This window comes from Crinia signifera, chromosome 11 (genome assembly GCF_055691185.1).
Source record: "Crinia signifera chromosome 11, ASM5569118v1, whole genome shotgun sequence".
Lineage (NCBI taxonomy): Eukaryota > Metazoa > Chordata > Amphibia > Anura > Myobatrachidae > Crinia > Crinia signifera.
Window position 1 is genome coordinate 3,723,230 of NC_139227.1, and position 25,792 is coordinate 3,749,021.

The following is a 25,792-nucleotide window of genomic DNA, read 5'->3' on the forward strand; positions in this document are numbered from 1 at the left end:
CTTTATTTTTACACTGCAATTTCGATTGCTGTTTCAACACACACCCCACCCAAATCTAACTCTCTCTGCACATGTTACATCTGCCCCACCTGCAGTGCACATGGTTTTGCCCATTTTGAGAACTGCAATCAGATCTGAATAAGGGCCTATAAATGTGTTGGCTCAAGATCATAGTCAGGGTTCAATCCGACAATACAACGTCTGTTGCATATATAATCTATAAAGAAGACACATGCAGCCGCCAAGCCATAATAGTGGTCTCCCGGATTCTTGTGTGGATCAAATGCCAAAACGTTATTCTGTTCATCCCTAGGGTGGACAATTGTAAGGCCAACTTTCTAAGTCGTCAGGATCTACATCCCAGAAAGGGGCTCGATGCTCTAAGTTTTTTTATAAGCTTTGGTTAAAAGGAAAGCAAGTCCTCCAATAGATCTCATGGCATCAAGGCAATGGGCATATAGCAATGGGCACAGTAGACTGTTTTACGATCCCTTGCCAATACCGGATGGTGTATCTCTTTCCTCCCCCGCTAATCCTTGGTTTTGTTCCTAAGCAGTTAAAGCGAGATTCCACGGCGGCAATTCTAGTGACACCACTATGGCCGGGGAGACACTGGTTCTCAGCATTTCAACTTCATCTAGCAGATGACGATGGCCTCTGCCCTTTCGTTCAGATCTCATGCAGCAGGGTCCATTCGCCCATCAAACTTTTCAGCAGCTTTGTTTGACTGGATGGTAGTTGAAACCGCTGTTCTTAAAGCTTGCACTATTTCAGATTTTTGTCATCCCTAAAACAAAATGTGGGTTAGAAAACCGGTTTTGGTTGCCCATATCCATCAGCTTTGGAGTCCCTTTGTGACATTGTGTTAGTCTCCAGGTTTGCCTTTCACAAATTTCATTGACTTCTCCTCCGTGCTTTTGTTGCAGGTGGGTTTAGATGCAGGTCTCAGACTGGGGTCCCTTTTTAAGGTCCAGATTTTGTCCCTTTTGGTTGTATTCCAGCTGCGATGGACCCTTTTTGCCAGAAGTACAGACTTTTTTCTACAGGGTGTTGTTTTGAGTCCAGCCTCCAATCTTTCCTCCTCCTGCTCCGTGGCACCTTTTTTCGGGTTTTGGTGTTTCACAATCTCAAAATTTGATTCAATGGTGGACATTGATTTAAAATACCTCTCCTAGCTATGGCCTCAGCATAATGGATTTCAAAACTGGGAGCCCTGTCCTGAAAATCCCTAAATTTGATCTTTCTCGAAGATCAGGCTGAACTACCTACGCAGGCATCACCTCTGCCTAATGTGGTTTCAGCATTTCCTGCGCATCAACCGACTGTGGTTCCTTCATTGCAGGTTGCTCCCGGTGGTTCTTCTACACTGAATGTCATCTGTGCTTTGACAATTTATGTGAACAGAACAGCGTTGTTATGTAAAACGATTATCCCTTCGTCCTTTATGATTCTGTGCATTGGGGTTGGCCATCTTTGAAACAGACATTGGCCAGGTGTAGTCAGCTTACCATCCAGTGAGTATTTGTCATTGCCCATAAACAGCAGTCTCCTTCTATCTCTGCTCATCCCATTTGATCCACTGCATCCACTTGACAACCTTGCCATGTGGCGACTTGGTCTTCAATTCACACATTTGCGAAGTTATTTTGTTAAACACTTTTTGTTTCTTCAGCTGCTCAATTTGGCTGTTTTTGTATTGCAGGTTCCTCAGAGCTGTCCCTCCTGTGGTGATAACTTTAGAACCTCCCTATTGTGAATAACTACAGTGGCCCCTGAAAGAGAAACTAGGATTTTGGTACCTACCGGTTAATCCATTTCTCTGAATCCACAGGGGCCACTGTATGCCCTCTTTGTCACCTCCTATACCCGTTGTGAAGTACTCCCATGACCTTTGTGGATTCAGAGAAACGGATTGACCTTTAGGAACCAAATTTTGTTTACTCCATTTTGTTCCTTGTTGGAGGCTACATGGTTTCTTCCAGCTGATGCATTTAGAGCATTAGAGAAGTGACAGTATTCATTATCAAAACCAGGTGATATATGCACATGAGCAATGCCATAGACTCTCAAACATTATTGCCGTACTTTGAACAACAGAAGTGCAGAGAGCACAATGAAATTAAGTTTTGTTGTGTGATCGAAAAGTACAGGTTAAACATTGACTATGCAGAAATATTAAAAATAAACACTTGCAATGAAATTAAACTGGGATGGATGAGAGAGGAACAAGCAAAGGAAAACGGGAGGGGAGGAGATATATCCTGCTCATCTATGTAGAACAGAGATGGTTAAAAATGCAATACAGTGGGTAGATATCGGCATGATGGCCAACTTCCAGCTTATCTAGCATCAGGACAGGGGGAGAATTCGGATCACTGAGTGATCCAGTGTATCGGCCACTAGATGACCATTTCAAAAAAGGTTGGTCTGGCACCTGGCGCAATTTGTTTATAAAATGTTAATGTTTTTTATGTGCTGTGGCGCCGGACCCTATATCAAGTGTCCTCATTGATGCAGCTTTTTAACCACTGTACTGGGGTGCTATGTGCCAAGATGTTGCTTAGGCTGCAGTGCTGTAGGCTGACCCCTGGGGTCCAGGATTTAAATCCTTTGCCTCAGCATTAGCAGGTGGCAGTGTTGTCCCATGCTGGGGACAGGGATTGCTGACTCCCCATTCCCCCAGTGCTGAGAAGGGACAGCAAGAAGTACACACAGCCTCTACTGAGTCCAGTGGCTGCAGGAGTAGAGAGGTCAGGCATTGTGGGGGTTGCAGAGAGCTGGTGAACCCAGAGGTCAGCCATTAAAGTATTTGCAAATAAATCACACTACAAAGAAATAATTACCATTGAAGCCTAATGGCCCATACACACTGGGCGACTTTACACATACACACTGCACAGTGTGTATGGCCCGGTGGTGAGCGCTGCTGCGCGTTCCCGCATCATGGCTGAGAAAGCCGCTCATCTGCTGGTAATACCAGCAGATGAGCAGCTTTGAGGACAGCTTTGTATTGGTCTGCGCTATGCAACGTCGTCCTCCCCCCTCGGCGCCGGGCAGGGTAAAAAAACATGTTGACCTGTCGACACAGTCATGTTGACTGTTTAACCTGTACATTCTATATGCCGGTATTTTGACATTGTCAGGATTTTGACCCTGTCGGGATTTTGACTGCATTCCGGCCGGATAATAGTGTATGTGTCCATTTGTGCAGACATGAAGGCTGATGTATCATTTAGTGGACAGGGGTATACGGTGCCCAAAGCAGACAGTCAGAGGAAGCCACAGTACACATTGTGTAGCATTCTATTTATGAAGGCTGTGAAAAATGCCAGTTTGTATTTGGTGGTCACAATGTTCTGTGTTGTAAATATATATTTTAATTGTTTTCAGGTCATGGGAGCCACAAAGAAAATAGCCCATTCCTCAAAAGTTCAGATCCAAACAAGGGCATTGATTTCTATGACAGGAATTTGGCATTATTTGAGGTGAGATTAAATGTGTTCGCAAAATGAATGTACACTGCTATTTATTTTTATTTTTCTTTGATCTGAAAATTGTATACATAAAGGTCAAAACCATGGGGTTTATTCTAGTTCATTCTTTCTGACAAAATCCTTCTTAGATGGACAAAACCATGTGCACTGCAGGGGGGCAGATGTAACATGTGCAGAGAGAATTAGATTTGGGTGAGTTATTTTGTTTCTGTGCAGGGAAAATACTGACTGCATGATTTTACACTTCAATATAGATCTTACTTTGAAGAAAAACCCCACCCAAATCTAATTCTCTCTGCACAAGTTACATCTGCCCCACCCGCAGTGCACATGGTTTTGTCCATCTAAGAAGGATTTTGTCAGAAAGAATGAACTAGAATAACCCCCCATGTGCACTGCCGGTGGGGCTGATGTAACCTGTGCAGAGAGAGTTTTATATTTGGGTGAGTTACTATATTTTATTTCTGTGCAGAGTAAATACTGGCTGCTTTATTTTTACACTGCAATTTAGATTTCAGTTTCAACACACCCCAACCAAATGTAACTCTCTCTGCACATGTTACTTCTGCCCCACCTGCAGTGCACATGGTTTTGCCCATTAAAGGAGGAGTTTGCTTTTGCAAACCAACCCGAATTAGACTCTAAATCCAGAAGCTTATATGATCAGATCAGAGCTGACTGTATATAATTAGAAATGTTCTTTATATGATTGGTTACAACTTTATTTTTCTTTAAGTTAAGTAATTGGTCATTTTCTAGGTAGTTTTTTTAATATTTGTATTATTTATGTTTTTATAATATATGTATAAATTATTATCTGTGATATAGCGTGTTGGCAACATATGTGAAATACAATGTAAATAAGAAATTTTAGAATTGTCTGTAAACCCAGAATTCTTATCTTAAGTACAATGATTAAATTCAAATTCAGCATGGTAGTAGACTGTGTTACACATATATATATATACATATATATATATATATATATATATATATATATATATATATATATATATATATATATATATATATATATATATATATATATATATATATATATATATATATATATATATATATATATATATATATATATATATATATATATATACCCTTTGCGCAAAACTGGCCTGGTTAGTAACACTTCACTTTAACTAGCCCAATACTGGTCCTCACCTAAGGTAGTTACTGACCCAATACTGGTCCTCACCTAAGGTAGTTACTGACTCACTTTATCCAAAGGGGAAATGCTAATCGAGCTCTGTGGTGACCGGCTGAACCAGCCAAGACCACAAACCAGCACCATCAGCCAACCTCTGTCCTCTACTTCAGAAAACCCAAAAGGGCTGTGTCCAAACCTTACCTGTAAGATCAACTTCCTCATACTGCAATCTGGTATGCCTAGAACTAGTTCATTCAGGCCACAATAAACCTCTGTTCTTCTGTGGTAAACTTCCTTCTAACTCTATTCAAGGCTAAACCCCTTGATAAAGACACATATAGTGTTGAAACGTGTTGGTGTTGTACCTGTGGCTGTTCCACCTACAGATTGTTGGTCACATCAAGTACTTCTGCCTTCTACTACTGATGAGCCATCCCAGGTGTTCGTTTTTCCATATTTTTCCCAGAGTAGTAACATGGGTACTTTATATATGTGATTCACAATGTAACAGCCCAATTTTCTATATTTTTAAACGCATTCTACATATTGGAGTATTTTTTGGAATTAAAGTGTTTTCTTGTGGCCCTACATTGCTAGATCTGACTGGGAGCCAAATCAAACTCTTATAATTGGTCACACAACTTATATGAAGTAACCTTTTATGTAAGCTATTTTCTTATTCTATGCTGATCATTGCAGTGGATTAAGTATAAAGATACCTTTTACAGGAATATACAGTATTTATTCAAAGTTAGCTTTTATGTGAGCCTACTTTCTCTATGAGCTGATCCACTGGGTGACCCCACGACTATTGATCCTAAGGAGGACTACAGACCCTGAAGAGAACTTTCCTGTTGAACATACAACACTATATTCCTCTTCCTCTTTTTCTTGTTTTCCTACGATATGCATCGAGGGGGAAAATACAGAAAAAGAGAAGAGAACAAAAAGCTGTTTTGGACTATATTGTTTGTTCACGTTTGGATTCATTCCGCAATGTATTTGAAGACCTCCATTGTATAAGCGCAAAGGTTGTATACCTAATTTTGGTTTATCTATTCAAAGCTACACCACCTTGCTTAACCTTCCTAAATCTGCTAGGTATAACTTCTGACAAAACGTGCACCACTTGTTTCCAACATTAAAAAATCATCTTCAGGTCTCTTTGTCACACTTATAAGCTCAATGCCCTTGCAGGTTTCAAGGTCATTTCCTTCCAATTGAATTACTAGGCAATCCAGGGCACCCAATAAAATTCCCAGAGAATCCCAGAGAAGATCCAACAAACCACTCAATCTGAATCCTCTCACTAATCCACTGCACTTGAATCTGAGGTGATTTTTGCTAAGGGGGGCCTGCTAGCCCAATAGACATTTCAATGTTCTGTAATCCACCAGCAACATGACTCTTTCAATAAACTTTTATTAAAAATACTTATAAACTGGAATTTAGGAAGGTCAGCATGTACTAGCAAGTGTATACCACCTTCTGGGCACTGCTGGCAAAATTGAATAGCTAAAGCCACCAAGCAAATACTTGGTTCCTGATGTGAAGGTATACACATCCATCACCCACTACTTAACTGGTCTTTTTTAGACTTCTTTATTTTAATCAAAATCAAATACAATTTTACAGATACTTTAAAACATTGACCTCTTATTAGCAGGTGCTAATGTACCGACCTTCAATGCACGAAAAAGCTAAAACAAATGCTTAACTTAATCATTTACATTCATACTCTCCCAAAGCAACCCTAGAACTGCTATTACCAACTTCTTTAGCAACACAAAGTCAATATATCTATGCAAATCTCCTTAGTTTGCTTGCTCCTATACCCATCCTTTCATTTCCTTCGCAAGCATGAAAAATAAAAAATACCGGCTGACGTAGCGGGACATTGCCACTTTTTTAATGGCCCCACTCATGCCATCCAAATGCCAACATTGCATCTTGTAAGTCCGTAAGTAACATTTTCCTCATGTGAGAAAGGGCTGATTCTTACCTGCACATGCCTCCTTTGTGGGATGAGCCTGTTGAGTAATCTACAGCCACACCTCAATATCTTTATACCCCAAATTTTATATTATTTGCCCATCCTGCTTCATATAGAAAAAATGATTCGGACAGAAATAATTTGTCTAGGTGTGGTGCACCAAATGAGAGAAAATTATAATAAAATATAACCTTTAATACATTTCTTTAATAACGGCAAAATATTTTAAAAGAAAACATATCAAACAAACAAGTGAAAGTGGTGCGTGTTTAAAACGGCACATGCAGGAAGGCCGTGTGTGGAATAATTAATTATCTCCTAGTTCGGTATAGTAAATTAGCATATTGTTTAGTATAGTCATGTCACATGCACATACCAGAAAGTTGCTATTTGTGTGTATTCAATAAAAAATGAGAAATGTACAGGTTCCCCTGTTGTATAACACATTAATCAGCTTCCCATTTATTGGCATGAATTTGTATCAAAACCACTCGGTCTGTGTGGGCTTTTATTATCCTGTATCTAGATTCCTCTAATATGGCTCAAATGCAGGATAATCTGCCTAATTGTGTCAGTGATAGACTGACTAGTTTGTCTCGAATTGAGATGAGACAGAGAAACACAGGCATAGCTCAATTGATAGAGTTGGCAATGTTTGTACAAAACCAATAATATGTGAGTCAAAGAGTTAATATAATAAAGATGTTATCAGCGATTTCGTCAGATAACCCCCTGTGTGCAGTGTGTTCACACCAGACACTGTGAGCCGACACTAGCACAAGTGCGGCTATAAGGTGGAGCACCCGACAGGATATACGGCAACTAAGTACATGAGACGCCCTTATAAGGGCTGAAGATCAAAATTGCTGAACATGTAAAAATGATTAGGAGACACATACATGAATGAATGCCTGCACGACTGAAGGTGCCGGTGCGCTCTTCGCTATTCCTGCTTCCTCTGGGGCCCTTCTAAATCCGACAGATGTTATATACATTTTTCTAAAGTTCATGGATGCACATCAAGTATAGATTACTTACGCCTTTCCCACTCATTAAATAAACTTAAGCAGGCTTAAAAATAGAGGATATAATTATCTCAGACCATGCACCAGTGAAGCTGGAGCTTTGTGGGGGTCCCCAAAAAGCTGCTCACCACTTTTGGCATTTCCCAGACTTTTTTGGTCCTCCATCGTGAGATTTATAAAATCTTATAAATAATATTATTCACTGGGATAAGCTAATGCTGTTCTGGGAGACATCAAAAGCTGTATTGAGGGGAAATGTGATCAGTTGAAATTGCACAACTACATAATTTAAACACAGCTAAATATAACATAGCCCCCCGGAAGGTAATCTTAACAACATATCTCCTTGACAAAAAATTTGCAAGATTCCATTTTAACAGCCAATGTGTAACAACGCTTGGACTACACTAAGCAGAAATAGTATAGATGGGACAATAAAACTGGAAAATTGCTGGCAGCGATGTCCAAACCATGGAGTAGGCAATGCTTTATAACAGAACAGAGAGATGAGTCCTTAAACAAAACCCACACTACCACAGAGGATATTTTAACTAATTTCCATAACTTTTATTCTTTTTTTTTTTTTATACTCCCATCCCATCAAATGTTTAAACAAGAACTACTCTCCACCTTGTTAGAATTATTTAACACTATTCACAAAGACGCCTATGAATACCCAACGTTTTATACAGGCCTATACAACCCTAATCCGGGAAAGCTAATTTATACAGATTGATTAACCTTCTTAATTCTGATTTTAAACTTTCCCCAAAAATGATGGGCAATAGATTGCAGTTACTTCTCCCTGATTTGTTAACGCAACACCAACTTGTTTTGTTAGGGGATGCCATGCAGTAAAAGCTATCCAAATGGCCATAGGAGCCACAATAGTTTCCAATCAACATCTTGGCACTAAAAATATATTATTGATACTCTTTCAAAATTCCTCTTCCCGTGGGGAAACCCTATGCAGATTGATTTTAAGTGACAAGCTCATTTTTTATTAGAACCTTTGACCTCAGCTTACTCCACCACTTTTTATACGTAACAACAGTATTGCAAAAATGTACCATGATCTTCCGGAACTCTCCAATCTACCCCCTTACCCCCCTCCTTCTTGTAGTTTCTTTGCATTGTTAATGTACACCCCCCCCCCCCCCAAAAAAAAAATATTTGTTGTGTATAGATACCTCAATCATATAACCACATATTGGTGAAAATTTTTAATTTTATCTCTTGTGATGACACCCATAGAATTCAGCCTTACCCCAACTGTAATAACAGATTATATGACAGCGGAGACCCTGAATAACTACACTTGTGTCACCGCCAATGTTTTACTGTCTTTTTTGATCTGTTTAATTCATTGGTGAAAAGAATAAAAATCTTTGAAACAAAAATATATTGAGTCTAAACACGCACACACAAAGACACACACACACACACACACACACGCACACACAAAGACACACACACACACAAAGACACAGTGACCTTGCATCACTTGTATACAGTGCTCGAAAACCGACTTTTCTAGTAAGTTTGTGGGACTCATCAAATATTTCTATATGTGCCCTACTACTGCTTTTATAGTGAATGGAACAAGAGGATGTCTTTTGGTTATGTAGTGTGGCACCAGACAGGGATGTCCATTGCGCCCACTTCTTTTTAATATATCCATCAATTTAAAAAAAAAAAATCTATTTTTTTACAAACTACCCCTGTATTTCCCGACATTCGGTTAGGATGCACAGGAACATAATAGTCTACATTTGCAGATGATGTCCTTTTATCTGAAATATTCCCTTGCAGCGATTCTTGAAATATTGTCTAAATTTGAAAAGGTATCTGGGTTTCAGGTAAATTTTAGTAAATCAATGGATTAGTTTCTAGAGATTGGTATAAAAAAATGGTTTAAAGTAGACAAATACCTATCCGATGGGCTAAATATATATTCTATACTTTTGGTATTAAACTCAAAATTTCCTGTGGAATTATATCGTAGAAATGTCACAGCTACGATTCAATGAATCGCTTCTGAACTAGGTACCTGGAAACATTTGATGTTCTCTTATTTATGTGGAGCGAGACTGATAAAGATGGCCTCAGTTTTGTTAAGGTGTGAGTTTTTTTTGTGTTCTTTTTCTTTAAGTGTTTTGTGTCTGTACCTGTGGGGGTCATGTCAGAGATTAGTCAGGGTGGGGAGGTAGATTAGGATGTTCAGGAGCATCTCATCTGGGGAAGAGACCCAACGTCCTTTTTTCAAATTTTAACAAAAATTGCACACTCATTTCTAAAAACCCTATTTACCAATGAATCGCAGATTTCCGTTACTAAGAAAAAAATATCACCTTTTACAATAAATATCACACTCCCATTACTAAAAGCCCCTCACATTTACTAAAAAAAAAAATGCATATTTCTGTTACAAAAATTGCACCATTACAAAATATTGCACATTTCCTAAAAATCGCACATTAACGTTACTAAATCCCTGCACATTAACTAAAATTTTGCCTAAGTCTAAAAAGTTTTTATAGTGATCTCCAACAGTGTAATCCTCCCAGGGTGGGGTAGGATGTGGGTGTTCTTAGTATATATGGCTGAGTCCAGCTGCTTCCTGGTGTGTGATAAAGGGGCTTGTTAGACCTATGCATTCCATCCTATCGGGGTGATTTGGCCTTTGAGTTGTATTCAATGCCTTGATGGTGAGCAGTGCCGAGAGCCCGCCGTCAGTATTTAACTCACCCCCCTTCAATTGCAATTTCCACCTTGCTGGTTCTTTTCAGCGAGGTGGAAAAGGCGAGTGTGCCCATTTTAAAAGGGGAGGCCCGCCACAAAATGCGCTGAATGTTGCCGTAAACAAACCATCCTCCCTGCACAAACCCCCTCGCCGGCAGCATTGAATAATATTTGTCTTCAGCCTGCTTATCTTATAGCAAGCATCTGGTAACTATAGCAACCTTCTTCTTGGTCTCTGTGCATCCTTTCATGCAACTACCAGTGCTCATGCTGAATCAATTGGTTATTTGGATAGCTACTTTAGCTTGTAAATCATTGTGTCCGCTTGTAGTAGGTTATATTTGCACTACAGCAAAATAGGGGTATTTAGAGCAAAAATATAAATTTGATTACCGTACCCTTTTTTTAAACAACTGTGCTAGAGTTGGTAAAATGTTCCATCTCATTGTGCGAGGAATCCCATTGAATTGCTTTGTCTGCGGGATGTACCTGCTTCCTGAAACATACATTTGACATTTCATCAGTGAATGAGAGATTTCCTTTTATTGGTCTCTTGGAGTTTGGGTCTTGAATGACCATCTTGCTTTAGAAAAGTTAGTATATGTTGGAAGTATTCATTTTATATTCTGTCCTCTTCCTTCCTATTCATATGATAGTGATAATTGGGTATATAAAAAATTAAGGTATATGATGTTTGTGTCATAAGCTGAAATCAAACTTCTATTTGATCTCTTGGTGATGGTGGTATTTTGCTGTTGTTTTTAGGAGGAACTGGATATCCGACCTAAAGTCTCTTCACTACTCAGTCGCCTGGTGAACTATACTAATCTGACGCAGGGAGCGAAGGAGCACGAGGAGGCTGAAAGCGCAGAGGGAGCACGTAAAAAGGTGTCCAAGGTAATGTTTTTGATTAATCGAATCTTGGTTGCATTTAAAAGTAAAATTCAGAATTTTTAAGTTGCTACATATTTACGAGACCGCAAAATAGAAAATATTTCTTGATTCTAAGATTTTATTATATTTTCAAATATTTTATCGTGAAAAAATATATAATTTTACTGCAATATCATCATCTGATTTCTTACTGGGTACAGATTTTAAGGAAAAGCAGAAGTGTTTGGAATCTGTAACCGATACATCTCCCATGCTTCCAGTCAGCCAAGAGCTTTAGTGGAATGTGGGAGGTGTTCAAAATTTTGAAAATTTTTGCCTGTAAATGCACAAGTTATCATATTTAGATACTGATATTGGCTACACAGTCAAAACACACCTGTGATTTAGGATTTGTGGGCCAGATATTTACAGATTACTTTAACATGGCATGTGAATCTCTAAATCCTGAACAGCTGGTAGTTTCTAAGGATTAGTTTGAGAACCACTAATCTTGTATGTTTTGCAAGTTAGCAGTGGAAAAAAAAGCATACAAGTAATGTAGTAGAGGATGAACTGGATGCAACTTTGTGTTATTTAACCAAAAATAAAGTAGAAAATTAAAAAAATTTCAAGCGAAATATCTTGCCTGGTACTTCTATATAATAGTGGCCTGTGCATCCCACATATGTGAAACCCACATATGTGAACCCCTTTCTGGGTTGGTGGGAAAAAGGAGTCATCTTTCAGGAAAACGTGGATTAATAAACTAAACACATCCACATTGTGGATACGTTATATTGATGATATTTATCTGGGAAGGCTCACTAGACACTCAGCAATTTGTTGCATTCCTTAGATTAATCTCAATAGGAAATTTACACATGAATTCAAGAGTAACCTTTCCTTCCTTGAGTGTGAATAGAGATTACAACAACAGAATTGCCATCGAAATTTTTCGTAAAGAAACTTCCAACAATAGAGGCTATTGTACTGTACTAGTGCACACTTCCCACCAACAAAAATATTCCAAATGGTGAGTTTTTGAGTTTGCGGAGGAAATGTTTGGACGCACACACTTTCATGTCCAAAAACATAGATCTGTCATCTAGATTGAAAGAAAGAGGCTATAGTAACAGGTCTATTAAAGAGCAAGAGCAGAGGTTCACAAAGTCAAAAGAGAATCTCTCATTATTCGCAGTAATTCCAAAGAGACCAAGAGTGATTTGAAATACTTTGTGGAAGATTTTAGTTACAATTGGAAGGAGGCCAGGGATATCCTTCAGATACATCGGCATATTCTGCTATCAGGTGGAGAACTTGCAAAAAATCTGGGAAACAAATTTGAAATGAATTGGAGAAGAGCCCCGAATATTAAAAATCGCCTAGTAAAGTCACTTCAACTGTCCATTACTCTGCAAGGGATGTCATCCCTGTGGTTGATGCAGAATGTGCCAACATATCAGAGATATCTGAGAAATTCACGGCAAATATGAAACACAAAGGAAAATAAAGGATTTCTTTAACTGTCAAATTAATAATGTAGTTTACTGTATCCAGTGCCCCTGACAACTGAAGTACGTTGTCATTACATCACGTAGAACCTGTTGGAACGATAAGAAACACCTCAGCAGATATCAAGAAATTCAAACAACTGCTAAGCACTTCCACCAAGTACATTTAAGCCACACTCGAGACCTTGAAACCTTTGGGATAGAAAAAAATCAAGTTAGGCATAAGAGGCGGCGATGTCAAGACTACACTACAATATAAGGAAAGTGAGTGGGTCCTTAAATTGGGCACGGCCAGGCTGATGAAATGAAAACATTAACATTCGCTCTTTTATTTGAAACCACCACTTGACTCTCTGAACTTTGAATAGCCATGAATGAACAATCCTTTACAATAAATCATTATATATATATATATATATATATAGAACAGGCGTGAACCCCTGCGCCAAGTGTATATCAAACAAGTCACCAGTTGAACCAATTCCCCAGTGAATCAACCGAGGGAATGTCAGCACCAAAGTTAGTTTTTTCAACCTGCAGCCGCTTCTCTCTATAAGGTGTTGTCTCTGGAATCCACAGAGAGGTAGAGATCTAGGAGGAGGCAGAGAGAAGGCGCTTCATGGTGCAATATTGCTAATAAACCATTTTAATGGACAATAGTAAAATCCTGGTACAGGCAAATACAGACTCGTACCATAAATAAAAGCACTGTGGACTGGGTACCACAAGGTTTAAAATGTAGCCAAAGGCTAAGCTGCTCACGCTTAGGTGCTGGAACAAGGAACCACCAAGGACACCGCTATGCTGGCGTGCAGGGGTCACACGCACGCCTCCCTGCAAGCCAGCATAGCCCTGTGTGTGTGTGTATATATATATATATATATATATATATATATATGTATAATAAATATATGTGTGTGTGTGTGTGTGTGTGTGTGTGTGTGTGTGTGTGTGTGTGTATATATGTATATATATATATATATATATATATATATATATATATATATATATATATATATATATATATATATATATATATATATATATATATATATATATATATATATATATATATATATATATATATATTATACAAAAACGCTGGCACTCAGCTCCAGAAATAGACTTTTGCCCGGTGCTTTCAGTAAAGGTACAAACAATGCTGCCCCATGTATAATGTAGTGGAAGACTGCGTCACTCGGGACTTGCTGGATAACAAACAACTCGTAGCCACAAGGTGGATAAGTTTACGTTTCAGCCCTTAGGCTTTTAACAAACCACCTTGTTTCAAACCATCAGCTTTATCTCTTCCCTCGGGGCTGTCACCTGTGAGCGGAAGGGTGACCTGCGGCAGGGGCGGGCTGGGCCGGGGGGCAGGGTGCCATGTGCCCCTTGGGCCGCTTAGCCAGTCACTGGCTGCGGGCTGCGCTGGATCACCATCCACCTCCTCCAGGCAGCCCTCCTGAGCTGGCCGCGGCTTTCAGAACACGGCCGCGGCTACAGGAAAATGGCTGCCGGCCTCCTGCACTATGTCCTCAGTGCAGGAGCCCGGCGGCCATTTTCCTGTAGCCGCGGCCGTGTTCTGGAAACCACGGCCAGCGCAGGAGGGCTGCCTGGAGGAGGTGGATAGTGATTCAGCGCGGCTCGCAGCCAGTGACTGGCTAAGCGGCCCGGGGGAGCAGGAGGGCTGTCGGACCCCACCGGACCCCTCCCCCCGCCCAGCAGCAGCAGCAGAGGGAGAGACAGCAACAATGGTGAGTTGCTGGTGGGAAATTCTGGCACTGTGGGGCATATGTGTTTCTGGCACTGTGGGGGCATTTTCTGGCACTGTGGAGGCATATGTGTATTTGGCGCTGTGGGGGAATATCTGGCACTGTGGGGGCATATCTGGCACTGTGGGGGCATATGTGTATCTGTCACTGTGGGAGACATATCTGGCACTGTGGGGGCATATGTGTATCTGTCACTGGGGGACATATCTGGCACTGTGGGGGGAATATCTGGCACTGTGGGGGCATATGTGTCTCTGGCACTGTGGGGGCATATGTGTCTCTGGCACTGTGGCGGAATATCTGGCACTGTGGGGGCAAATCTGGCACTGTGAACATCACATTGTGCGCTGTAATGGGCATCATGGTATGGGGCGTAATGGGCATTACGGTGTGGGGAGCATTGGGTAATTGTCATCACAGTATGGGGTGCAATGGGCATCAAGGTGTGCAGCATAATGAGTAATTAGCATCACAATGTGCAATCTGCAGGTACACAATACAATCAAGGTACAGGCCACGCCCCCTTATGATAGGCCACACGCCTAATTTTTCAGTCTTCTAGAAAGATGGGGGGTATGGGCCAGTGCTCTGGACTTGCCCCCTAGGCTAAAAGTTGCCAACCAGCCCCTGACCTGCGGTGAACCTGGACCGAACTATACCATCAACAGGACCCCCGAGAGGTGTGACTCACTCCAGACTTCAACACAGAGTGCGGCAGGTACTTCGTCACTCCCGCCGTTGGCTCTCTCCCAGAGCGTCACGGCGGTAGAAGAGACGGCATTCCATCACAGCACCCAGCCGCGCCACTGTCCATCGTGGATGTGCTCCCGGCTCACTACCATCATCTGCGGTCGTAGCACAGTGTCATCTACCTCCACAAGTGAGTTGTCTTGCATGTCACTATTCATCTTCACACCAATTCCCCCATTTCCCCCTCATTCATTCATATATCACCTTTGCCAATAAACCTACTGGATGGACTTTTTCTTTTATGGACATACAATCCTAATCAGTTATACAAGTTCCCCGCTCCTGGATATTACATCTCCCTTTAGTGGGTAAGAGCACCGGACATTTATTCACAACAGCATTTTGTGGGGTGTCCGTGACTGCCCATGTGGTTTATTTATTTATATATTTTGTTGTATTGATTTTATTGTTATATTAAATAATTGTGATTGCGATATCAGCTCTTTTCATCAATTGATTTTTAAATAAATATTTGTGCTTAATTCAGTGCTCTCTACAATTATTTGATTAGAATAATTTTATCCCCCATATTTTGTTTTAAAAATTATTAGATGGTCGGAGACCATCAAATTAATTCTTACCCGCACGCAAGCTGCAAATGGATGTTTATACAAAACATCCATTCGCAGCTGGGGGGGGGGGGGGCATTCGCAGTGCATACGACGGGCGGGCATTCGTGTGGGCACCATTTAAGACACGCAAAGGTGCACATTTTGCAGCTTTGTGTGACAACCCGTATAACCTCCCGTGAGCACTCTATGCATCCAAATGTAAAGGTAGTCTACCTGTCGAACACCACCTTTTACAGACTTGTATCAGCAACAGAAAAATATTAAGTACCCCATCATGATTACAGTGCATAAAGCAGGGTTGCCAACCCTCTCGGAATGGCCGGGAGGTTCCCGAAAATCGGACCCCCTTCCGCCCCTCATGTACCTGGTTGCAGAAGCTTTAAATTGCCGCAATTCACGGCTTATCTGCGGGAGGGGCGGGGCTAAATATGCAAACCACGCATATTTAGCCCCACCCCCTCTTCGGAGACCCGCATATTGCGGGATTTGCATTACTGGGGGCAGGGACTGATTAGGTCTACATCAGGCCCCACCCCCAGAAGTGATGCTGAGTCTCCTCTCCGGGGTTCTTCCGGAGAGGAGACTGTAAAAGTCGGCAACCCTGGAATAAAGTACATGGAATCTGCTTAGGAGCGAGTGACAGAAATTTGTATTCAAGAGATAAGAAAAAAATGCCTTAAACTTTGTGAATACTCCGTCTAATGTAAACAAGCCTGTTCATGTCATAAGCAACCCACTGTGCAACATGCCAACAGGCCAACATGCCAACAGGCCTGATTTAGAATAGATTAACAAACAAGGCCGACTGCAGGTAATTTAATTTGTCGCAACAAATCCAATCAGTAAATTCGGAAGTGTAATAAATCCTTCTGGAATAAGGCTTTAAAAGATTAAATGGCTTCAATGAGGCTGTTGTGTAGGAAGGGCATGAAGTGATATACAGTACAGTACCGTAGGCGCAGCACACTACATGGAGACAAATATCATTATTACACATAAATTACACAACGGAAAGGGTGCCACTGGCTGCAGAAAATAACAGCACTGGCTGCAATAACATTGATCTTTGATATATTTTTATCAATGGATTTGGATGTATTCAATGATTTTTGCGAGCTGTTACAGTCGCTGAAGTGTCTCAGAAGATTGGTGCCAATATCTTTTTGTCTCATGTCTTTTGTAAAATCTTTCAGTGTGTGTGCACAATATCTTTTATGATGAGCTCAAGGGAAATTGTTCACCGATATATCTTTCGTCTTTCATATATTTTAGTGTGTATGGGCCTTAATATTCATCCACTAGGGTGTTTAATAATCAATTGGAGGCATTTTAGTTGCAATGTGGGCGGGACCTTCCCGGGAGACCGGATCGCACATGATGCATCGCATGCGGTCCTTCTGCATTCAGTGGATCTCATGTGATCCTAGCAGGGCTTAACGAGCTGTGACAGCCAGTGAGATCTGCGGTGCCAGGTGCATGGGAGCGCGCATGACATCGTAATCGCACAAAAAGCACCTGTGATGTGCCAGTTTTCATGCGATACATCGCAGAAAAGCGGTGCAGTCGCATGAAAACAGGCCATATCGCACTAGTGGAACGTGTGTGGGCAGTGTGTGTGTGTGAGGGGGGTGGGGGGCGCAATACATTTTTTGGCAGGGGGGGAGCAAAATTTATAGTTACACCACTGTATTCATGGTATCATTTTTTAGTTATTGTTGTTTAATAATACTAAGGGCATTTTTAGAAGGGTACATTTCACTATAATAATGAGTATGGCAGACAGAATCGGTATTATATAAGTGTCTGCAGGTTACCCTTAACCTAGGAACTGCATATATGTGTTCTAGTTACTTACCTTGTTGAAATAAAACGCATCACTTTACACTTCTCATAAATTCCAACTGTATCGATCTGGTGGAAGAAAACCAAATCCTATGTACAACAATTGCAAATGTAGTGCCATAAGGGAAGAGAAATCTTTAGAAAGGTTCCCATACACGGTGCGTATTGTGTGCGATGTAATATGCGCATCCGTGCACGTCCCATCTCCCAGCTCAAATAGTATGTGCTGCACGTACTTTGTGAACCAGCTTCGGATCGCATCGCAAGCAAATCACATGCAAATCGCATTCGATGGGATCGAATTCAAAACGCATACAATTATTGTACCATGTATGGGCACCTTAACCCAGTGAATATAAATCTTATCCCGTCTCTTGATCACTTATATCTGTAAAACCCTTTATTAAGTATAGCTGCAAGATCAGAAGCTTCCCCAGCATGCAAGTCCATTGTAGCTCAGTTATTGGGAAGACGCAATGCTGGATATTCTGAAGTTGTGTTGTGTACACCTGTTACTAGCTCCACCAAGCTCTTTGCAATGATGCTAGTTACAATAATAGATGATGCACTGAAAGTTTCAAAAGTGATAAAATGTAGAGTCATAAACAGCCAGCCAATCAGCTCCTACCTGCCATGTCACAGAGGCAGGAGCTGATTGGTTGGTTGTTTATCACTCTCCATTTTATCACTTTTGAAGCTTAGAGAATCTGGACCCAAATACTCTGTGTAATGTCTTCGTGCAAATTGTTCTTTAAACAAATTGTTTGGCTTTTTTATATTTATACAAGATAATAGCGAATATTCACACCCATTCTAGTATGAACAAACTCCTATTGGTCACTCTATACTGTCTTAAACCCGGAGCTGTCAGTCACCAGCCACGCCCTCTGACAAAGTTTTTATACGAAACGCATTAGGGCGGGGGTTGGTGATGCCGGCTCGCTGCACACCGGGTCTCCCCTGCCTCCTCTGTTCCTGGTTGGACCATCGACACACCGTTTCCCACAGCCGTGAGCCCGGCGGGTGAACGTATGTGTCCACAGTGCCCCGGATGGTGGTAGGAGATTCGCCTGGTTCTAGTTTTATTACACCTTGTGGTATCCAGCCCACACCTGTTTTATTTGCGTTACGAGTCCTTGTTGGATATACCGGAGCATTGTATGCTTATTAATCATTATCAGTTTTACGCTATGGAGCGCTCCTCTTTTGTTGTATCTATCTATCTATCTATCTATCTATATATATATATATATATATATATATATATATATATATATATATATAATTTCCAGAAATTTTAAACGATACAGTTTGCAGTATTGTACTGAAACATGTTTGTATTCCTAAGCCACGTGATTAATTCAATGTAATATTTTCCTGCAAATAAAATTCACTTGGCCCTGCTAATAATGACATTCATTGATTGTCTGCGATGTAGCGTTATAAAATGTATATACACATACAAAGTGTTAACTTTTTTTTTTATTATTATTTATTTCACAGTCACCTAATATGGGCACTTTGATGGGTGTCTACCTTCCCTGTCTGCAAAATATCTTTGGAGTAATCCTGTTCCTTCGACTAACATGGATAGTGGGAACAGCCGGGGTGCTGCAGACGCTGGCCATTGTTCTGATATGTTGCTGTTGTGTGAGTACGTTTTCAATATCATTCTTGCTTCTGATTTCTGGTACAACTATATCCCTTACAAAGGTGACATTAATGCAAAACCTCATTTACTCTCAATAGCCCACAGTAACTTTCGTTATGTTGAGAGATGAGTATTCTGAGAACTACATTTCCATATAGACTGTAATGTGGCATAATGTGTACTGGTAGCTCTACTATGGGGCATAACATTAACAAAGTCACTACTATGGTTTATAAATGAACTATGGCACTATTACTAACAACTGCTGCAGAAACATGTGTCACGCTAGAAGCATCAGGACAGGGTCTCCCTTCAAAGTTTTCGCTACACCCCTGAGTGACGTGGCAGTGGCATCATACTTTAACACTCTGGGAAATACTGGACCTGAATTTTACATTAATTTAACACATTAATAGCAGAGCTACAGATGGAGCAGCTCCCATTGGAGCTGCTCCTGGGGATCGGATCGCCAGCCCCCAATAGCCGACTGAAGGGGGCACGCAAGCACCCCATTCGTTGGAGCCCTCCGCTGCCTCCCCGCTGCTCCCCTGTTGCCTCCTGCAGCCCCCACTATTTCTGCCTATCTCCCTGAAGCAGACATGGGCAGGGAATCCACTCCCTGCCGCTGTGCTGATGGGGATCTTGCGATTCCCCAGGCTGGATGGGAGGCGCTTCATCTGTTTAGCACATTTCCGAAATTGTTAAGTCAGCCACATTGTAACTGTTGTACATAGGAAATAGAACACAACACATACTATAGTACAGTGGTTCCCAAACTGTGTGCCGTGGCACCCTGGGGGCCTTGAGACACCTGCAGGGTGTACAAACAGAAGTAAATGAATAATTGAACCTAAATATGAACTCAATCTTCTTGATTTTAACAATATTTTTCTAAATTTCTCAAAAACAAACTAGGGGTGCTGGGAAAATAATTATGCTACTCTAGAGTGCCGCGATTCAAAAGAGTTTGGGAACCACTGCTTTAGTAAACTAATAATAATAATTTATCTAGCACTTTTTCCCAATAGCTTAATAGGAGAGAGAAATAAGCATTTGTGTTTTTAGGAATTATAGGGACATTAGTTAAATAATTGATTAAACCGTTACAGTCTGTTATTGAAGGATTCTAGAGTGGAGGCCCCTGAACTGTGCGGAACAGTATAGGGGCAAGAGGTCCATGTGCAGCCTCCTCCACCAAGGGGCCTCCTCCTTGCTGCCGGTAGTAGCAGGATCTAAGCACAAGTACTCTTCATGTAGAGCTCTGGAAAAATGGTGCGGCGGCCATTTTTCCAGCAATTTCCACATCAGCAGCGGTGTGGAGTGTGAGCACTAGAGCGCTTATAGACAGAAAATGGTGCGGTGGCCATTTTTCTGGCGATCAGGGCCGGCCCTAGGCATAGGCAGGCTAGGCAATTGCCTAGGGCAGCAGCCTATGCCTAGGGGCAGCATTGCGTTAAGCTGGGGCACATACTGGCGCAGGTCAAGGTCACACTCTGTACTGTACACACTCACGCGCCGGCCGCAGCAGCCGCCCGCTGCCCGCTGCCCGCTGCCCGCTGCCCTCGCAATGATGTCGGCCATTGTCGGGCGCAGGCGCAGCAGCTTAATGTTTCACATCCATCCGCCCGGCCACCCCCACGTGACACACGCGGTGACGTCACGCAGGCGGCAGGCGGCTCAGTGCTCGCCCTCACATCCCACAGAGTCCCACCTCCTCCAGCCGCCGCGGCGCGTGCTGGGAGTAGTGGAGGAGGGACAGGACAGCGACAGTGAGCCACGCAGCCAGCAGCAAATGGAGAGTGTATGGTGGCAGCCTGCAGGTGAAACCAACGCCACCATCATCAGCGCCTGTGCCTTGCCCCTGTGATTCTTCCAGCCAGTGTAACTGTGAGTCTTGAGTCTGGGGACTTGATACCTACACTAATATATATATATATATATATATATATATATATATATATATATATATATATATATATATATATATATATATATATATATATATATATATATATATATATATATATATATATATATATATATATATATATATATATATATATATATATATATATATATACATACACACACACACACACACACACACACACACACACACACACACACACACACACACACACACACACACACACACACACACACACACACACACACACACACACACACACACACACACATATATATACATACATACATACATACGGAGCCAGCCTTACCTTTGCTGGCGAATCGCCAGCAGCATGCTGCTGGCGATCCGCCATCAACACGGCGCTCCATCTGACTGAGATGCGCGTGCGTCCCCCACGCACGTGCGTCTCAGTATCCGGGCGGCGAGGCAGACGCAATACTGTCCGCCTCGCCGCTCGAGGGGGGCTGGGGGGACCCGGGGAGGCTGCGGGGGGTGCGTTCGCCCGGGGCAACCGAGGGCAGCACCGTCGGAAGGGGACGCGCGCACCTCGTGCGCACGCGTCCCCTTCCGACACACAGATGGCACGGGAGCAGGGGATGGCGATGGCGACGCCATCGCCATCACCTGCAAAGATGAATCCCACTACATCTGTGTATATATACACATATACACATACACACCTATGTATGTGACATTGTGGCTTATTCGGATGTTCTTAGCCTCTTTGGACTATTATATATGATTGTCCGGTACTTATGTATTATCTGGGCTGCCGATTTAGAAATCAGGTCCATCGCATGACATCGCATCGCATCACATACGACCATATAGCATGCGATGCGATGGACCCGATTTTTCCATAGGATTCAATGTTAAAATGGACTAAGTCCATTTTAACATGGAATTCAATGGGAAAAAGGGGTCCTTTTTCATACCCCTACTATCCAAGTGGGCATGGAGTTGGATATAAACCTGTGGCGAGCCACCGAAGCGTGGCGAGCGGCCGCAGATTTCTTAAACAGTATTCTGTGTCCCCTCGCGGGGCTCGCTACGCTACGCTCGCCACGCTTTGGGCTCGGTTTATATCCAACTCCACGCCCACTTGGATAGTAGGGGTATGAAAAGGGCCCCTTTTTCCCATTGAATTCCATGTTAAAATGGACTTAGTCCATTTTAACATTGAATCCTATGGAAAAATCGGGTCCATCGCATCGCATTGCATGCAATTTAGTTGTATGCGATGCGATGGCATACAATCAGAAAATCGGCAGCCCAGATAACACATAAGTACCGATTGTCCTGATGAAGATGTTATAATATACATCGAAAATGTTGGACACATTACTGTGTTATTGGCTGATTATTTATTCTAAGTGCCGCCGCCTCCCTGCTTGTATTGTGTGACCTCATTGGTCAAAGGGCCAGACTAGTTGGGCCAAGTTGTTGTTATCTGCCGTCAAATTCAATGTTTCTATGTCTCTCGGAGGGCACTAGAGCCCGAATCTATACTAAAGGTGTGCTGCCCTTTGTACCATTATTTATATATATATATATATATATATATATATATATATTAGCAGTATGGATGATGTAATAGTTAGCATTACTGCCTCTAATCACTAAGGTCATGGGTTCGATTCCCACCATCGCCCAAATGTGTGGAGTTTGTATATTCTCCCCGTACTATATACTATATGTATGCATTATGTAATGTGTTTTTCACAAAATATTGTCTAGTTTTTTTCATAGAACAAGAGCCGTGACCCTGCTGTAGCCCGGTTCCCTATCTATATATATATATATATATTATCTGCCTGCTGAGTTTTGTTGTCAAGTGCCGCACTGCCACCGATTTTTGTTATTCCATTGTGAAGGCACCTACACTTTATATATATATATATATATATATATATATATATATATATATATATATATATATATATATATATATATATATATATATATATATATATATATATATATATTCATGGAGTATCAGTTTGTGAGGAGTGCCTAACTGCCGTGTATGTGTGCGTGTATATATATATATATATATATATATATATATATATATATATATATATATATATATATATATATATATATATATATATATATATATATATATATATATATATATATATAGACATTGGAGGGGCTCTGCACACACTAAATAAACTGATAATAAATAGTGGAGATTTGGTTCATGAATTGATCAATGCATTTAAGCCTGCAGCCCCCGTCAAGCTATGATAGCTATGTGTATTGCAGCCATTTTCAGCAATAGTGGTAGGACCTGCAGAACAGTGGGGTCCCTTGACGGGGGCTGCAGGCTTAAATGCATTGATCAATTCATGAACCAAATCTCCACTATTTATTATCAGTTAATTTAGTGTGTGCAGAGCCCCTCCAATGTCTGTTTAAACAATGTGGTCACAAGCCATAGGGCACCCCAAAACTAGGAAAGGTGAGTGCCGATGTTAAGTGTATATATATATATATATATATATATATATAATGGCGGTTAGGCACTCCTCACAAACTGATACTCCATTAATATATATAGTACAGTGCAGGTGCCTTCACAATGGAATAACATATATCAGCGGCGGTGCAGCACTCCACAATCCAGGCAGTGGGGTTATCACAACGTTTCAGTTCGTATTTTAAAACTTTTTTCAAGTGTACCTTGTGTGTTAAGGTAGCAGATTTAGTAACAGTACATAAGAGCAGTTAAGAATAATGATGCAATTGTGTTTTAAAACAATGTACAATATAATACATACAAAGGCTGAACAGTGGAAATATTTAAAATGCAAAAGTGTGCTTCCTGTGTACCTGCATTAAGTGGATGTGGGTACTTAATTGGTTAATGAGAGAAACGTGTATGGTGCATTGGTGGGTATTTTGTGTAGCTGGTTGTACTTTAGAAATTGTGCATGGTGAATGGCGGTGTGAATGTTGGCCCGGTAAGTAGTTGCTCTGCGAGGCCTAAGACTTGAGTCACGACCCATGTATACGTCCCCGTTTCTGACAAATTTTGCCTACTTTTGTGGCCATGCCCATACAAATGCTCACATAACGTCTACTTTGCTCGAGTTTGTTCACAAGGGTATTTCTGATACCAAGGTCATGTGTGTGGTTCGGCACTGAAGACACGGGGTCAGCTGCCACTGTAATAAGTGCAAGTGCAGAAGAAAAAAAATGTACTTGCACTTTTTACACCTTATACATCCGTCCTATTGAAAAGGCTTTATGCCTTGAAACGTTGACTGACTAAATGGATCATCATTGACTATACGTCTCAATATATTTTTGATTTACGCTACAGCCTGGAGAGTGTAGTATAGTGTAGAGTATGCTGTTCAAGCCTATGCCAATTTGTTGTTTTGGCAATGGAACACTTGTGATGTATATAATAGGGCAGGAAGACACGTACAGAGAGCCACATCTTTATTTTCCTATGGGTCCTATGTGTGTGTTTTCTAATGGCGATCACGGATGGTGTAATGGTTAGCATTACTTCCTCCCAGCGCTGAGGTCATGGTTTTGATTCCCAACAAGGCCCTAATGCTGTGGAGTTTTTATATTCTTTTTCCTCCCTCAATCCAAAAATATGCTGGTAGGTAATTTGGATATGAACAAAATGAACCCTAGAATGAATGTGTGTGCGTGTACATGTGGTAGGGAATATAGATTGTAAGCTCCACTGGGGCAGGGACTGATGTGAATGTTCAACTATTCTCGGTACAGCGCACTGCAGAATATGTGTGCGCTATATAAATAATTGGTAATAAATAAATACATTTTGTGGTAGGATTTTTTCCGAAAACGTCAACTACCATGTCAAAACGCCAACGGCTCTCTGGTGCTCAAGGACGAAAAAAAAGAAAACAAGAGGAAGAAAAAATGAAAAAAGACAAAGGTAATGTAATGACTAGTTATAGGCCACTGATGGGCAACCTGTGGCACTCCAACTGTTGTGAAACTACATATCACAGCATGCCCTGCTACAGTTTTTCTATTAAAAAATGCTATAACTGTGGCAAGGCATGGGATGTGGAGTGCCATAGGTTGGCTACCACTGTTATAGGCTATGTGAGTATGCTTTTGTGTGTAATGCACTTTGTTCATATATACGTCCCTTCTATCCTCAGACGCACTTCTCAAATATTTAAGTCACCCATCTCCTGCAAGTTGTGGACCACTTGCAGACAATTCCAGCTTAGAACAGCCCAGCAGTCCAGTATCAAGCCATTCTTTATCTGCCTCCTCAGCACTGCCCAGCACTTCAAAAATAAGTGAGCCTGCCATCGACTCCTCAGCACTGATCAACTTACCAACATCAAGTGACCCTGCCATCGCCTCCTCAGCATTGCCCAGCACTTCAAAATCAGGTGACCCTGCCATCACCTGCTCAGCACTACTCAGCACTTCAAAATCAAGTGACCCTGACATCACCTCCTCAGCACTAC

At 41.4% G+C, this 25,792-nt stretch overlaps 1 protein-coding gene across 2 annotated transcripts in view; it reads left to right on the top strand.

The window, feature by feature from the left end:
* SLC12A4 (solute carrier family 12 member 4) overlaps positions 1-25,792 on the top strand; it is a 104,968-nt gene that overhangs the window by 9,843 nt on the left and 69,333 nt on the right. The window contains exons 2-4 of one of the 2 annotated variants that reach the window (XM_083164792.1): positions 3,391-3,485; positions 11,182-11,313; positions 19,240-19,386. In XM_083164792.1, coding sequence (XP_083020918.1) covers positions 3,391-3,485; positions 11,182-11,313; positions 19,240-19,386 — 374 coding nt within the window. Of the gene's footprint in view, positions 1-3,390; positions 3,486-11,181; positions 11,314-19,239; positions 19,387-25,792 lie in introns of those variants that run through there. The other variant, XM_083164793.1, reaches the window with a different exon arrangement.